General features: G+C 38.3%; 1 protein-coding gene across 1 annotated transcript in view; it reads right to left on the reverse strand.

Moving 5' to 3' along the window:
• Window positions 1-18382, reverse strand: part of CDK6 (cyclin dependent kinase 6) — a 126976-nt gene that overhangs the window by 61352 nt on the left and 47242 nt on the right. Inside the window, exon 4 of the mRNA XM_086741570.1 lies at window positions 8577-8744. Coding sequence (XP_086597696.1) covers window positions 8577-8744 — 168 coding nt within the window. The remainder of the gene's footprint in view (window positions 1-8576; window positions 8745-18382) is intronic.

The following is an 18382-nucleotide window of genomic DNA, read 5'->3' on the forward strand; positions in this document are numbered from 1 at the left end:
TTTTCTTATTTCTAATAAAACATTTTACACATTAACAGTCTAAACTTCCATTTGCTCTTTTCATGCATCTAAACAGTGACTCATAGCTTGTTTGTGATCTTTGCAGCTTGCTACCAAGCTATCTGTAAGATCCTCAAAACTGAGGAGTTCACCTTGTAGATAATAATTCTTTTAGCATAACATATTTTCCTCTGGATTTATCCACTTAATTCTAGAAGACGGGAATTCTAGAGAAATCTAGTTTAATTAATTGGTGCTCTGTAATTTACTGAACCCTGGATAATCTAGGACTATTATACTTCCACTGTTTATCAAATGAATTATCTTTTCATGTTTTGCAGAGACAAGTTTATATAGCAATATGTAACTGATTTCTCTAATGCAGGAAGCCAGCTACAAGGCCTTGGCCATCTGCTACCATTCAGCATATAATAACAAAGAATACAATGGAGTTAAATTAAGAATGGGAAATTGAAGGCTGGACATCAAGGAAACTTTCTGAGAGTGATTATATAGAGGTTTTGGAACAGGCTCCCATGGGAAGCGATGGAATCCCTATTTCTTGGCACATTTAAAGTTAACATGGGCAAAACATTGGAAATTACGTAACAGAGAACAATCCTGCCTGATTCAGAAAAGGACTGAATGATTTCACGTTTTCTCTGCTTTTGAGCTCCAAAATTCCATGCCAGTAATGCTGAACAAGTACTACATATTGTTAGGCTAAAAGAAATCTCCTTGAGTCTACCTGTACAAGGGAATTTTCAGTTACAACTACCTTCTGCAGCAGGCCTTTGGCCAGTGCACAGAGAAAATTTAGATACTTCCCTGCCACTGCAAAAACATGTCAGCAACTCAATTTTATTGTATTTTAAGCCCTAAGAGCATTTCTGTCAGCAGTGTACAGATGCCTGCCTTTACTCCGGAACAGCATGAGCTCCAAGGAGAGTAAGCTATTTTCTCTGCTCCTCTTCCTTTTGCTGCCTGATATTCAAGTACCAAACAGGCCCATGCCTGCTTACCCTGTGTGCTCTGATAAGAGCACAACCTGAGGCTGTATTTTAGTGTTTCAGAATGGTTTGAAATTATGTGGGAACAGTTTTGTAAATACACAGGGAGAGACCTTGTCAAACAATCAAATTGTTTTTACAATCCAACCCACTCAATTATCTCTGGGAGTAGACGTAAAAACAGAGCTGCTTAAATCAACAGAAAAATAGTACAAAGAAGATGGAAATCACTGGGTGGGGGAAATGCACCACATATTTTTAAATCTGAAAACAGAAGATAGAAGTATGGTCACACAATAGCAGGATGCTCTTTTATAGTATAGAGAAAATACACAGTAGTAATTTTCTTCCTTTCTTTCCTCCTTTTACAACCTCCCCCCTTCATTTTTTTTAGCAGATTAAGCACAGCCTGTTCCTTATAAATTCAGTTCTTCTACATCGTAAAGTCTGTTCACCAGATATTTGTATGAAAACTGTAAGCCAGTACTGTACCATTACTAATAATATCTACTGTATCTTCTTAAGTGAAAGAGAAGGAAAATAAAGAAAAAAAGAACATTTCATTTTATCTTCACATCAACATGTGAAGGCCTGTTTGCACTGAGTACATTTTTCTTGCACCAATGGAACTGTAGTGTTGCAAAATAATGCCAAATTTCACCCAGAGGTGAAAAGGGAATGCCTCACAAAAGCAGAATTAAGAGGAACCTGAGTAAATATCAGGTGTCAGATTTAAAACAAAACAAAGAGCTTTTCTTGCAATGCAGAAGTTAACTGCAGCCCAAAGTATAAATGGTTCAAAAAGTAAGTAGATTAATTTATGGAGGATGTGTACTTCAGTAATTATTATAGACAATGATCCAGATACAATCTCCAGCACCGGAAATTGCTAAATTTCTGATTGCTGGAAGCTGGTTCTTACTCTCCTTCCTAAGCATCCTCTGTTGGTCATTATCCTTTGATAGTGTGCACAGTCAACCCTTGGTCCAGCCCAGCAGAAACCTCCTTTGTTCTGATATTTTTACGATGAGGACGGTGGAACAATGGAACAGGTTGCTCAGAGAGGTGGTAGATGCCCCATCCCTGCACATGTTCGAGGCCAGGTTGGATGAGGCTCTGAGCAACCTGATCTAGTTGAAGATATTCCTGCTTCTTGTAGGGGGGTTGGACTAGATGGCCTTTAAAGGTCCCTCCCAACCCAAACCATTCCATGATTCTATGATACCAGCTGTGCTTGGAGTTGTATCTTTTTTGCCCTTTTTTTTTCACCAGCACAGGGTAAATTTATTCTGCAAAGTTGCACTGGTGCAGTTGCAGGGCTGCAAAACATGCTCAGCTCAGTGTGGACAAACTGTCATCATATGATATATGCTCTGAAAAGGAGTTTTCTGGCACAGAAAATATTCTCATGTGGAGCCAATTTGCTTGTTTACTGTGAAATAATTTACTTTCTTTGAAAGATTAAAAGATAGGCTTTTTATGGTTCATGATAAACCTGGGCCTGAATCAGAGCAGAGGGTTGCATTCCCTGCATTCCTGACAGGTCTCGAGGGTGAATTGTGGCATCAGCTGAGGAGGAACAGCACAGAGCCCTGAACTCAGGCCTTGTCACTGAGGGGGTAAAAAATACTTCAAACCTCCATATGGATACCCTTTAGAAGTTTTGTTAAAGTCAGATATAGTAAGAGCCTTAAATGAACCAGTAACTAACTGGTTCATATAACATCTTCAAAACAACATAGGTCAGTATGAGTTGTGAGGTTTTGATAAACAGTTCCGCCTTTGAATTAGTTTAGTTATTCGAGTCCTCAACTGGAGACTTTACATGTGGTTTCATAACTGACCCCAACAAATCTAAGACTGTAGTGCCTACAGAGTGGATGACCCCTTCTGCTCACCCTCCCTAGTGTGTCATTGCTCTCCCTCACGTGGCTCTGCAGTGATTTGCATCTGCAAATACACCTGAAAACAAATAACTACTTTTTATGGGGCTCATTTTCAGTCAGACTGTGAGGGTGCGATCACTAATGCCAGTGCAAGGGAAGTGATGGGAGTGTGTGGTCCAGAGCAGGACCATCCTTCCAACAGCAGCAGTAATGTTACATCTACTTATGCTGACTGTGAAATGGCACCTTTAGAACATTACCTCTAGGATGTGTCTCTAGAAATAACAACCTTTCCTAAGTCCTCTGTCTCTCTATGAAAGCAGCTAGTACTGTTCTTCCAGATAAGTACTTAAAACTTTAAAGTTTCTTATGATGTGCAACAAAAAATAATAGTTTTGAAAATGATCTTACGTGATCATAATACAGACGAATAAAAGAAACTTCTATTCTAATTTCCTAACTTCATCCACACGCATTTCTGCATTGCCCTTTGACAAAATTGTGACACTGAGCAATCTGTTTTTTCATTGTTATTTTCATATAAATCTGAGCCCTCTTAGTGAGCATCTGATCTGAGTGAAGTCAACGTAAATATATAATGAAATGGTTTTAGTCAGCTGCAGACTTTACTGTCAATGTGCTGATAACGTTTTTTAAGATGTCCCCAGAGACAAATTACTCATTTTATGGGATGGAAATAACATTCCTATAGGGTGTTTGGGAGGATGCAATAACGATTATTTCAGCTATGCAGATGTTAAAATATCAGAGAAATTCACTCGTTTCTTCACAAAGTCAGATACATGGACTTTATGCAGAACTCTGTGTTAGTAGGGAAGACAGATTTTCCTTAAATAAGCCAACCGATTTAATCATGCTGCATTCCTAAATAGCCACAACCTTTCAGCAGCAGCACTGACAAGCTCAACAACACATATTTGGATCCTCTGGATTTCTGTCTGTGACTCATTTTCCTTTTCAGGGACATTTGGGTGGACCGCAGAAATGCACCACGAGGAAAGAACTGGAGATTGAAGCTCAGATCTAAGGTGATGTGCTTTCTTGCAACAGTGAGGGCTCAGTACACATCAAAACAATGTCACTTCCACCTGTCAGAGGGAGGAAGATCGACGCTCCTCTCAAATGATGTATGAGAGAACATCTAGTGTCACTGTACTGATTCCATTAGGGCACTCCTTAACACAGCCCAGATTTTGACTTCGATTCACCACAGGCAGGTGCTTGATTAATTTCCATAGGTCTGCTCCTATGTTTGATGTTAACTATCAGCTTTAAATAGATTGCTGAATCAGGCCTATTTAGGGTTACCCAAAGCATCCCAGGTTAAAACTGTACCGTGACAGATTCCAGGTCTGCTGGAACATACCCAACATAGGAATGGACTCTGCAGGGTGTATTACATATAAATAAATATGTGGATTTCGGGAAGCATAGTATCAGGAAGAGGTGTCCATAAAAAAAAAAAAAGGGAAAAAAACCCCAAAACAAACAAGGCAAAGCTAAAGAAAGTTCTTTGACTGTACTCTCTATCACATTAGCTCAGATGAGAGTTTACATTCACATTATTTACTGACAGGTGGCATTTATTAGAAAATTACAATGCCACAGTGGGCAGAAAACAGGAAAGCACTTGTTCCTCTTTGGAAGAGGGTTTTTCTGTCTTTTGTTGTTGTTGTTTTTATTGCTGTAACCAATTGATATATTTATTTTTACAAAGGAAGCCCAGTTAGTGAAAATTATTTTATGCTCCCTTGCTACTATACCAACAAAATGAAATCCAAGTTCCTGCATGATGTGACATGTAAACCATTTGTGCTGAAGTGACTGCCAGAAATGGATGGAAAGTTTTTATCCTGAAGAAACACTCAAATAAAATGCTAGCCTAATCTAAAATTATTCCCTGACAGTAACTGCAGGATTTTGTGTATTCTCTTTTTAATCATCAACTCAGCCAAGTCTAGTATTCAAAAACTTGGAGCATCAGCAGAGAAAGTGATGTGTTTTCCCTTCTGATGTTCAGTAAATCTGAAAACAAGCATTGTTTGGTTTTTTTTTTAAAGGAAGACACGAGACAATTTTGTTTACACTTCATGGGAAAAAACACAATCAGTAGGGGCGCCATCTAAGGTAAAGCACACATGTTTTCAAAGAAAGTATTATGACTATGTTACAAACAGTAACATTTTGCCAGTTTCACTCAGATCCTGATGCAGGTCAGATTTTAAAAGCTGGACAGTCTCAGCTCCACCTAGATGCTGTGATCACAACTGCGTGCGTTTATCTCAGCATTCTCATGTGCCATGATTCAGCTTCATTTCCTTTCCTTAAGGCAGTCAGAAGTCAACAAAAATAGATAAATGGCTTATTTCTTTTTCATAATATAACTTCAGATTTTCCAGACAGCCACTTGCCCCTTTGCTCGGAGAAGGTTAGAACTGAGTGCCCACCTTTCTGCACCAGGAAAAAAAGTGACAGTTCATTAGCTCTTGCTATCAAACTCTAAAATTACACAGTCACATCAATCCACCTTCTCTATCCTACGGAGCTTCTCTGTTATCACAAAGCCTATTCAAAATTTCCCCAAGGGCCAAGACCAACACTTGAAAAAGAGTCGAACTTTGTACGAAACCAAAAGCATGCCTTATTACCCACCATCTGAGACACCCCCGCCCGACCTCGTTCTTTCTAGTGCTGTTATTTCAGAGCTGTATCCGTTCTCAGTCTGACCACAGCTGGGAGCAGTGATCTCCACCCTGCCCCCCCCCAAGCCTGTGTAACATTAGTTTGAATCTTTTATTCATTCACTGACGGAAATATCAAGAGGTTTCTTTAAATGACAGCAATATGCCTGGATGACTGATCTGCCAGAAGAATTCTTTAGCATTGTGGAAATAACAGCTATCAGAGAGAGACGGCTTTGAAGTTACCATTTGCAGCACCCAGAGTATGAGGGCTGGATCAGTTTTTACTAGATCACTTTCATGGCAAGCTCTTTTTGTCCCATCTGAAGAGTTTCTTTGTGAGCAATGAATGAGGATGCATCTTGGGAATGATCTGATACTTCAAAAGATGATTCTTGTAGTTTATCTTGCAGTAAGCTTCTCTTCTGAAGGAAACGCTGCAGAGCCCTTGTATTGATCACAATGATAGCGCATGCAGTGCGCCTTTTATCACTGGGCTGTCTGCACTAAATCCTTGCAAGCTAGGGCTTTTATTAATTTATATATGTGTAAACATACACTGTCTTTTATAATGCAACATTCTTTTTCTGCAAACACTTCAAAACAAAGCTGGTCTTGCTGAAGTCAAAGAAAGTTTACTCACTGCCTGACAAAGAACTGCAATTTAGACTATTTTGAGAACAGTCAAGAATATCTGTACGTTTAAAAAACAAGGTTGGCTTTTTTTTTTAAGTTTTGTTTCCTGTACTGAGTTTTAATGGAGGAAAGAAAAAATATTTGCACATCAAAGCAGCTAGCCAAAGATAAAAGTTGCATTCAGAAAAGTTACATTCAGATGGCTTGTGTCAGCTAATACACATTTAGTAGAAGTTTCTAACCGGCACTCGGTCTATAGGAGCAATGAAGACTGACATTTAAAACCATACCACATAATCACATTGTAAGCAACACTCCTCTACAGGTTTCTACGTACCCAGACAAAAGTTGATTTTGAAAGTGTTAAACATTAAGTGTTTTAAAACCAAGAAATTTTTAACTTAAAAAAGTTAACAGCTCATAGCTGGTTTTTTTTTTACATAAGAAAATAATGATACAGTAAGTTCTAGGTGTGAAAGCCATTATGTATGCCTATGTCCATATATTTTGTCATTGATGACTGAATAATTCAGTTATTTTAATACTCTTTAGCATAGCTGCAATGACAATTGAATGCCAGTGTGAACATGGTACAAACTTGCACGTGGACAATCTCTTAATCTGAACAACTCTTGTTCACAGCAGCGCTAAGGGTACTAGCTAATGGATTTTGAAACACGATTTATATCATGCCAGTATTAGATACTTGAGCATACATACATCTTTCGCATAGCAATTCTAGCGATGTTCTCTTACAAGCAGGTCTTGGTACATTTTTGCCTCAGTAGATGCACCTTGTTTCTTATAATCTTTTGACCTTCCTTCCTATACAGACTATGTGATCATGGATAAACTCCCGCTCATTTCTGTATATACTTTTCCCTCGTTTTATGCAGAACTCTTCAAAAACGCCCTGTTGGAAGCCTGCAATTTTAGCTTAAAGAATTTTATGGATCAATAGAAATACTTATTGAAGCTGTTAGTGGCTGATTACCGGGACATGAAAAATTCTAGCAATTTAGGAACAACATTTCTCTCCTTTTCTTCAAAGGTCTGATTTGAATTACAACATGATCAATCCTCACTGACCTCAGCAGAGAGATTCTTTCAGCTTTGGATTAGGCTCATCCTACAGGTAATGAAAAAAATTAGCCCCAAAACACAAGTTTACATATGCTTTATGTGATGAGGATCGTTTCCTATGTTTAGCGAGGTGATACAATTTTCTGTTGTTTCCTGCCTTCATTCACACCGAAGCCAGAACGCAGGATGTCATAGTTACATCACACAATGACGGCAAGACTCTTACAGTAACTAATAATAACAATGGATTATCAATGTAAGCTAGGCTAATTTCTGCAATACAATGTAAAATGTGAAGTGGACTCCTTTCAGTTTCTCTTCTCAGCAATTCTCCCTTTCCTGTCTTTAGCATAAGTGACACTGCCATGGCAGTTGTGATACTCAACAGAAAATGGAAACAAAAAAAATAATGAGTTGGCAACAAAACAAAATGACACCCAACACGCATGCAGCACAGTTACTCTTCAGTGCACTTCAGAGATGCTGTCCCAATAGCATTTGAATCTGGGGGCACGGCCAGCAAGTGTGGAAATGGGGTAGAAAAGTGAGGTGCTGGCAGGGCTTCCATATCAGCATTACTGCAGGAGAGGGCCACACTTTCTGGGAGTGAGCTAGTGCCTGAGCCAAGGACAACCAGGAGAGTTCCTGGGAGAGGGGCTACAGTGGCAGAGGGCCTAGAGATACTGAAGGTGTTTCCTAACAACTGGCTTGGGAAATAGCTGTGATTTTGGCTGCCAGGTCCACTCCAGCTGCATAGCCCTATTTGGAATCATTCAACAACACATGGGAGCAAGCATCAAACCCATATTCACAGAGACTGAAAATCAGAAACATGGCAGGGTGGCATTTTTGCAAGTATCTGTATATTTTTTCAGGCAAGATACCTAGGGACTAGCAAGAGATTTATCTTAAAACAGGAACTTCAGAAACTTTCACCCTACCTGTCTGGCTTCACGTGCAAAAGAAGTCAGTATCATAACAGGAGGTAGACAGAGTTTCAGAAAGCTAGCACATACCTATCCTTCAGTAATGAGTCATAATTTAATTTAGAACCAGTAATCAGTAATTGATTACTTTTACAAAGTAACCGCAACAACTTCAATCCTGGGTGGAAACCAATTGTTTTTGGAGACACAAGTAACTTCAATTGCAGAGATAGTTTTAGAAGCAGTGTAATAATATGAGATAAAACCCCAGGAACATTGAGAGTAAAGCACACTGCTGCATTAAAAGAAAAATAAAAGCCTCCAGAAACTTACCACTGAGGTAAGAGCCATCTGAAAACTGTAGATTCGTGCAAGGCCGAAGTCAGCTAACTTTATCTGCCCGCTGCTAGTTACAAGGATATTTTGGGGTTTCAGGTCCCGATGCACCACACGATGTGAATGCAGAAAATCCAGTCCCCGAAACAGCTGAAGCATCATATCCTAAATATAAAGAAGAAATCAATACTCAATTATGAAGACAAGGTGGCAAACAAGTAAACTCCCTGTCATAATCTGTAAAACTAATTTAATAAATATTGACTTAAATATGTGCACAGGAGATAAAAACACCTATTTATATAAAATGGACAGGATGTTGCTAGAACCAGTTGACTTGAACAGGTGTGCTTATCAAGTTGATGTATTGTTTCTAGTTGAATTATTTGAAGTTGATTGATAGTATAAAGACTGGTCAACATACTTAAAAGAAACAGCAAAAGCATGTCTGTAAATCCCAGGACAACTTCAAAAGAATGCTGTCCAATTAAGCGAAATGCACAGCAGCTTTTTTTCTCTTAATTTTAAATCACACACCACTTTGCATCTCACAAGTTTACGCTTTGTCCTGACCCAGTGAAGTGAAACAGGCACAAGGATCTGTTTCAACCAGAAAAGCTGTTTAAATGACAATTTTGCCAGAATTTAATGTTATAGAGGGGAAAAAGTTTACTTGGCAAAAGCTGTTGTATAGAATTAATTCAATAGGACAGAAATTATCTTTAGATCAAAGGTTAGCACTAAATCAGTGTAATAATCATAAGTAACAGTTCTCATTTAGCTTTTTGTTTTGTTATAGTGATGCAATCTTCTATGACATTTCCACAGCTGAAGAAACTATTTCATCGGTACTCATGTTTTCATATTAATCTTAGTAATGTGAAAGGAATGAAAAAACAGACTCAAACCTAAATACTAGAAATCCCCTGAATTCCAAATCAGAAAGACACAGTCAACTTGAAAATTACATTTGCAAAAGAGGCAATTACAAGAAGCTGCTGCAACAAGTAAGAAATAAAAGGGATAAATAAAAAGTTTTTTTTTTCTCTATGCACTTGAGTTCATGAAATGCCAGCTCTGTGTTTGCTCGTGATATATGTCCTTTCCATAAGCCACGCAGCAGCGTGTCTGCCAATCCTGTTATTAGTGACCAAAATTATCTTGAAGAGGTGGATGGCATGAAACATGAGAAAAGGGAAGAAGGATAAATTGAAGTTGGTTGCTTTTGTTCTTCTCTATGGACTTGGGCATTTTTCAAGTAAATATTCAAGGCACACTATTAAAAGGAATGATACCTGAAAAAGGGTTTAAAAATAGTTCAAAACATTCAACTTGATAATATTGCTTTAGCTGGATGTATTTTTAATATACACTTTATAGACATTGTGATATAATTTAATACAAAATTATTATTTTAATATAATGTTCCCTGATCATCTACACAAAAGATTAGAAAATGTATAGATATTAAGACTGGAAGCTCTAATCTGACCTCTGATAGAACATGCCCATTTCCATCTATACCCTATAACTCTATCTGCCAAACAGTAATGACAGTGAGCTGCTCAAAAAGTAATCAGTTTTCATCTGAAGGCTCAGATCATGGAGATATATATAATGGAACTACGGATGCTGGGACATCATTTAATTATTATCACCTTGAAGTACGGTGATAGCAAACTGAGAATCCCATTCTCTGTTAGCTGATGCCTTTTATTCCCTTTGCTTCCCCAGGAAAAATTGAGATCTGACAACTTTGGTAACTAATATAATAGGGTTTGCTCCTTTAAAACAAATATACAAAGTGTATTGAATCATCTTATATTTATATAATTTCCCTTTGCAGTTCAGAAGTATGTGGAAGAGCTAGGACTACAGCCCTGCAGGTTTCAGTCACCAGTAGAATTAATACGTCACATGTGCTTACTCTGTGCTATTATAACTTAAGTCAAATCGCAACAGTCTTTGGATCAGTCTTGCAGATGTGAAGAACACATCAAGCACATGGTTATCTTAAGTATGTACTCAATGGTTTCACTAAATTTGAGCCTATTTTTTTTTAATTCCAGGTAGCCTTAACATCAGAGAAAATAAGAAAATAATTTACAGAACTTAAGGATTAGTCATTAGACCCTGGCGAGTCCCTTTCTGGTGACATTTCTGCATCCAACTCATTTGTCAAGTATGTAAACTCATTCCTGCGGTTACCAAACATATCAAGAATATCTTTTTCCTATGACTGATGCTGCTTTTGTTTCAACTTTCTTCCTCAACCTCAGCAAATGCAATTCTCCTCTGCTAGTTGCAAGTTGCGAGCTACATCTTTAGTTTCTAAATTCAGATTCTTCTTCCAGGCACAGATGAAAAAAGAAAATATTTGAAAATGGAAGGCAGTATATCTTTACCTCTCCCCATAGGACTCAAAAAATGATTATTTACTGAAGTTCTCTTCACACACAACAAATGAGATGTCCAGCAAAAAAGTATACCACGAAAGTGTAAATTTAAAAGGTACTAGAAAGAAGTAAAAAAACTGGGGGAAAAGTGCTATATTTCCTCTTCCAGGCAATTCAGAGTTACTCCATATAGGCTATTCTCTAGTATTCATTTTGGATTGTTGATTATGCTTTTTGCTATCCATTATTGCTTACTGCTACACGTATCAAGAGATTTCAGTTCAATTTTTTTTTTAGGAAGAACAGCCCAAATATTCATGTTTGAAAAGAAGAGCACTTTGATATGAAAAGATAATTTGCTATTTGTGAATCATTATTATCCTGTTTTTAAATTATCAGCCAGTTAGAAAAAGAGCAGAAACCAAATTCACATGGTATAGGCTTGTTATTATGCACTTTAAAGACCAAATATCAAATTTCATAGCTCAGAATTTGTTATTTGTTTGCACAACTAATTTATCGAAAAAAAAAGGATGAATAAATAATTTCCAATATCAAAACAAACAAAAGAGAGAGCTTTTAAATTACTTTTTTTATTCATAATGAATGATTAATTTGGTGCTGTACATAAGCCTAGTCAAAAACCATTAGGCCTCACATTTGGAAAATCACTTCATACTCTTTGTCAGCCACTTGCAAGAAACATCAGACCCAGCCTTGGCTGTGTGTTTTCTTTGATACCATAGCTAATATCAGAAGATACTAACCTTTGCTAGCAAATTGGATAAAGGCCATGAACATACACAAGCCAGATCACTAGCTAATTAAATCAGGGTAATTCCACTCATCTGACGGAAATGCATCCATTTTTATTACTGACGATTACCCAGTATTATCTCAATTACCAAGATCTAGAAATAAGTGCAAGAGAGTCTTCATGTGCTTCAAGGATTAGTTTGTTCCATGTCTGCTTTTCCCTGTGAAATTTTCTGTGGTAGCTAGGCATACCATACTTTGGAATTAGAGTTAAAATCATATTTCAGAAGTTAATTGAAAAATTATCAGCTCTTCTCGACATACAAGAAGATTCATCCCTTAGTAGATTCAAGGAACAAGCTCTAATGAGTCATGATCAACCCTCTGCTGACGTCTATCAGGTGTTCTTTGGATATTCTATGTTTACAAACACAGACACAGAACAGTGCCTGTTGTTTCAGATCAGAGATTTCTGCCTTGCTTCTAATATCACAAAACCTATGATGGTTGTTGCCTGAGTTGAAGATATAGACATTATTTCATATTATTTTACTGTGATTACTTTCAGATAACAATGGCTTTACAATGTTTTCCCTTTTCAGGCTACATTTTCAATGCTGTCTATGCACAAATCTAAAATATTTATCTGTAACTAGTTGAAAACTGAGCTATTTTGGGATGTAACGAACAAATACACTTTCCTTAGAGGCAAATATGTAGCCTTCATTTTGTAAAAGCCTCATAATGAAAATGGAGTAAAATTTGTTATGGAAATACTGCATCTTTCGCATGTTCCACCATATATGGTGAATTTATCAGCACTGAATGTCAGGAACAAATTACGATGAACTTTTCAAGCAATACAATATTATATCATTAATTTCAGTAATACACATATTCTGCCTCCAGTATCAGTGGGCATGGGGATAGGCTTGCGTTCGGCTAAGCAGCTGCTCTTGCTGCCTCTGCCAAAGGCGGGCTTCAGGGCTCACTTTTGCCGACTCAGGGGCAGCAGGAGCAGAAAGCCTTGATTTCCTACAGACTTTTGTCTCCTCCTTGTCCTGTCCCCTCTTGACCTTTATGCTTCACTGACCTATCTTAACCTTCCTCCAGCTTCTGATCCATAAATCCCTTCCAAGCCATTGGTTTTCAAAGTACCACTCTGATCCTTTAAGAGTCACCCACCATCTTGACTTCCAGCTAAAATACCTGGCAATTGCCTGCAGTAACTTCCTTGTGATTGAAGACCAGCCAGATCCTCTGTCACACTCCGCCTGCCTAATCCAAAAGAGGATGGCATGTCTGTGGACCAAATAATTCAAGTACCTACTCAGGGAAAACAAGAAGTATGGAGCTGTTTTGGGTGTCGGTGTCCTGGTGCTGGCAGCTAGGACTGCAGGGGCCTCTGTCAGGGGTGACCAGGGGCTGTCCCCTGCCAGACAGAGCAGGTTCCAGCCAGCTCCACCCAGTGCAGGGCACAGCTGGGCCCATCAGCTAAGATGGCGGCACCTCCCTGAAGACATGTTTAAGAAAGGGCAGAAAAGGCTGGAGGGAAAGAGGAGGAGGGAACAAAAGGAGTGAGAAACAGCACAGGGAACATCAAGGTGAGAGGCAGAGGAGGAGCAGTAAGAGGAGGAAGACAAGCTATTCCATGGTGGAGCAAATATTCACACTGCAGCCTGTGGAGGGCCCGCATTGGAGCAAGTGGATATTGCTGAGGGAACTGCAGCCTGTGGAGAGGACCTAGGCTGGAGCAGGCAGACAGTGTGAGGAGGAAGGAATGGCAGAGAGGAGCTGCTACGGACTGACCACAAACCCTCACACCCCATGTCCCTGTGCTGCTTGGGGTGGGGAGAGTCAGGAGACTTGTGGAGCCTGGAAAAAGGCAGGAGACGGTGTTTTTTGAATTGTTGTCTTTTTTCCCCCCACTATCTCAATTAGCAATGAAACATCTATCTTAACTGGCATGAAACTAAGTTCATTTTCCCCAAAGTGAGTCTATTTTGTCCATCATGGTAACTGGTAAGCAATCTCCCAGTCTTATTTCAGCCCACAAGCTTTCTTGTTTATTGTTCTTTTTCACTTTCTGTAGCCATCCTGCTAAGGTGAGGGAAGTGAGTGAGTAGCTGAGCGGGAGTTTGGCTGCTGGGCTAGGCTAACCCACCACCATGGTAAAGGTATAGATGCTAGATTTTGTCTTTGCAAAGGGGGACACAGCACAATGCAACCTGAAGGAAAACACCAAGAATAGTATGTCTTGAGAGAACACATGCACCCAGAGGTAACATACACATATGAATGGCTACTCATTATGGGAAGCTCATATTTTTCCTCTGTTGACTAGTAGATAAAGAAAGAAGAACTTTTAATGAGATTCCCCTTGGTCACGGTGACAGGAGTTCCTAATACCAGAGAAAGTAAGTCTGTGGAAGCCCACAAATATACTCAGTTGTATCACCAAATAAAAGCAACACAGTATAAGATCCTTGTCAATTACAACAGACCCTACATTTGTACTAACACACAGGCTTTTTATGGCTTTTTTTTTTTTACCTGTCTATTTTCCTCTTCCTGTTCAATTTCTGTACTAACAGTTGGTAAAACACAACAGTCCTTTGGAATCTCCTAACATTTCTCCTACTCCTCTATGAAGCATCTCACGCACCTGCACAACCTGCATCTTTCACAGAGTTTCTATTTATTTGTAACTCATTTTTCTCTTTTTGTCAACCAGAATGGAATGTCCCTATGTTGGACGGCAGGTGTTGGGATACTCATCCTGAACATTTCCTGTAGCAGTGTTTACGTAAGAGAAAACCAGAAAAAAACAGAAAAAGTGTAAACAAAGAGGATGAGTTTCAGAAAGCAATGTGTAATGAATCAGTCAAGCTAGTTTGATGAAAAGGCTCACGGACTCTCACTGAACAGCAGGACCTTCTCAGCAGAAAAGGAGCAGGATGAGGCTTCCTTCGTATCCTACAGGATTATATAGAGCCCCTAAGCATCAAATTGCTTTCATTTTAAAGGGTGTTTTTTAAACATGCTAGAATGAATGTTTAAAGAGTTTTCATGTTCTCTGGGGCCTATTTTTGAAGCAGAATAATTACAGCACTTCTATGGTTATACTTTGTAACAAACAGTCAACATTAATTAATGCCAAAAAAACAATGGCATTCCTGAGGAATTACACAGTACAGATACATGAATAGCAAAAGACATGATTAATGTTGTTACACTGAATCCCAAAGGCATTAGTAATAATGTAGTAACTCCCTGTTAAATGCAGTGATTTTCTTTTTTAAATCTTGTCCTCACACTGGGCTGGGAACCCACCACACCAGAATGTGTGCCATCTAGAATGCCGTAACTGTGATGGTGGAGACAGAGAAGCAATTTCCCACAACCTGTGAAGATGCAGAATGGGTCTCCATGCAGTTGGCTGAGTGCAGTGGCTGGGACAGAGTAAGAGGCAGACAGATCCCTGCCTTTGTGCCCTTCTCCTTCTTCCCTCAGGAGAAAGCTCGTCCTTCCTACTGCTCTCCCTGCAGGGCATTCAGAAAAGGGAGGAGGAGGCTGCACTCTTTGCCTTCACCTAGCCCCATAATAGCCTCTCAGTCATCCATGATCCAACCAAACATACACAAAGCTCTTACTTTTCCTTATATTGAGTAACAGTTTCTCTCTGAGTAGTCCTATTGCTTTCCATGAAAGTATTCACAGGGTAAGGGTCATCCCTGAGAAGGGAAGACTGCTGCGATATTTCTGTCAGTTAACTAGAGAGTAGTAAGAGAAAGTGAACTTTACAGTATGTTCAATTTAAATATGGTCACTGTTTTGATAAGAGAAAAATAAATCCAAATGACTTGTTCACTTGCTTGTATTAATCAACTTTACTGCACAAGATAAAATGTTAATTTTCTGTTCACAGAATAAAACGCTGCGCAGAGAGAAAAATACAGTAAATTCATTTAGTATGTTGTTAGTGGAAGGGAAATAATACCTGCCAAGCTCATGTAAGGATTTGGTCTAATAATTGGTGTTTTGTATGCTGCTACTGTAAAGGTAAACAATTTGGTGAAAATTAATTAACAGTTACATATACTTTAAATATGAAGTAAAATATTTGCGTAATGATTTTTTAATTGTAAAATTATTTGAATAATATCAAAGATACTTTAATACATTCAGAGTAGGTTAATGGATGTTTTAAACTATATTCTGATAAACAGTTTCTAATCTATTTTGAACTACTTTTATGACAAAGAAAGCACAGCTCAGACAAGTGATTCTGGATTATCCAATTGTTAGGATGAAGAACCCTACAGACATGCACACTCACTAAAGTATGTATGTAAGTATACATTCATGTTAGTGTTTTGAATAATTCCATTGAAGGTAATGTTATCCACACTAGTCCACTGTAAAACTATAAACACTGAAATGAATTCAGGTGGATTGGGTCTGGTTTTTTTTGTTTGCTTGTTTGGGTTTTTTTTTGTTTTAATGGCTAGAGTTGTCTGTATAACAATTTAAAAGACTGGAGTCTCTAAAACACTGTTTTGAAGACTATTTTGATTGCTGTTAGAAGTAGTAAGGTAACCAAGATTAGAAAGTCTTAAATAAATTACTGTGGAATACAATAATCAATCAGTTAAGTCAAGCTAGTAAAACTTGCAAATATCACTGTCATGCATGGATCTGCCTGTATATCAGGAACATTATATGCCAGTCTCAAGCAAAAGTACAGCAGCTATGCATAAGATTCAGGAAAAATGCAAAATTTTAACTGAATTATAAAGGTCCATGGTGGTCTTTGAAAAAGTTTGAGGCTTAACAATGCTACTGTGTTGCTGTAACTTTATGATTGAATTTTATGTATGTATATAATAGCTTTCAACATAACAAAGCACTATTTTCCTTTTGTTGTCATGCTCCTGCTTGTAGATAAAATTCAACTCATAGCCACAACAGGTTTAACATGTTCTAGTTCCTTTGCACAAACTCACCAACTGTCACCTCTGAGTTAGAAGGGAACCACTGAATTTGTACTGCTGCAGGAGATCCTGACCAAGCATATTTTGGAGTGCTCCAAACACTCCCCAAACACCAGTGCTCACCAGCAGCAAAGGGGACATAATTAAGACTAGACCAAGACAAAAAGATGCACCTGATTGTGTTCAAGGAACTGTTCTGAGTAACCTTCTGTCTGCCCTCCTTAAAACAGAGAACTGGATTAATATTTCAGGGGTCTTTAAAAGTTTCAATCTTAGTAAATGTCTGTTTTACCAGTGTCTTAGTACTGCCAGATTTTCATACTGATCTCAGTAGTTGTGAACGAAAGACCAAATTTTGGTATATGAAATGTGTACTGAACATCTGCAGGACACATACGTACATACACGTGTTTAGGCACCCATGTGGATGCATTTCATTTTGGGCAGATCAATATGAATTTAAGTGTCTATAAGTCTTTCCATATTAATTTCTCATTTTAAAGCTCAGCATTTGTCAAGTCAGTTTGCAAGACAGATCTTTCAAGTTTTACTTTTTCAGCTGCTCTTTTTCATATTTGATGAGAAGAATTTGCATGACTGAAAGGAAATCTATATGATTATTGTCCTACTTACTCATTTTCAGTGATTCAATGTACCAAAATTCCTATCAAAGTGGAATTACCAGACATGCAAATGAAACACATAACATTTCCTATCTGGCTACTGGTATTTTGAAGAGAAAACACATGCAAATTAAATGAGAACAGAGGGGAATTTTGTTTTAACAATTTGACCAAAATGGGCAAATGTAGCACTGTTACCAAGACCTGTCCTGGTTGTGAAATTTTTACACCAGGTAGATGTAACTTTGTGACTAACAATCTTTTTTTACCTCTCAAACCTTTCCACTCTTTGTGCCCAGTAGAAAATAAAACAGAAAGCACAGCTCTTAACAAAGTTTATAGATCTGAGCCTAGATAAGCAAACAAATAGATTTAATTTTTGTCTGCCTCTGGATGATACCATCAGAGTTTTGTACATCCCCAAATACTTTCTGAGAAACTTCCTTTCTTTTATTAGAAGTTTTTCATAAAGCTGTTTTGGAGACAGTAGTATCTCACAGCCCATCCTGATTTGACAGTTGTTACTCACGCTGTTCTTTTATTCCTCATACCATCTGAAAAAGACATGAGGGCTAAAATGAACCAAGAAATCCCCCAAACTCTTTACTGGCTCACCCTGTTGGTAAACCCCATACAAATGACTTGGAATTGCCTCTGTATGCATTGGTTCTGAAGCCCCTTCTGGCACATGTTTGGGGACTGACACCAGTCAAAATTTGGTATCTAAATGTCATGTCAGGCACAGCTGGACACCTGGAGCAGAGCTGCAGTTTGAATTCTGGAGTACACTTTTCATATAATTCCAGCTTCTTTAATGTTCAAGTTCCTTAAAAAGGCAAATCATCCTTCCTTCAACTGATGCTGTGAGCCTCTTCCTTCTGAGGTAAAACTCAGACTTTCACTTGACTAAGTCAATCTATTCTGAAGCACTGTGTATACTCCCCTATCTCTCTCACCTCTCAGTAGAGCTTAGTGCTTACAGTTTCTAAAAATATTTTTGATTGCTTCTAACTATGTATTTCCTTCTCTCACCG

The sequence above is a fragment of the Chlamydotis macqueenii genome, chromosome 2 (genome assembly GCF_036417535.1).
Source record: "Chlamydotis macqueenii isolate bChlMac1 chromosome 2, bChlMac1.mat, whole genome shotgun sequence".
Taxonomy (NCBI): domain Eukaryota; kingdom Metazoa; phylum Chordata; class Aves; order Otidiformes; family Otididae; genus Chlamydotis; species Chlamydotis macqueenii.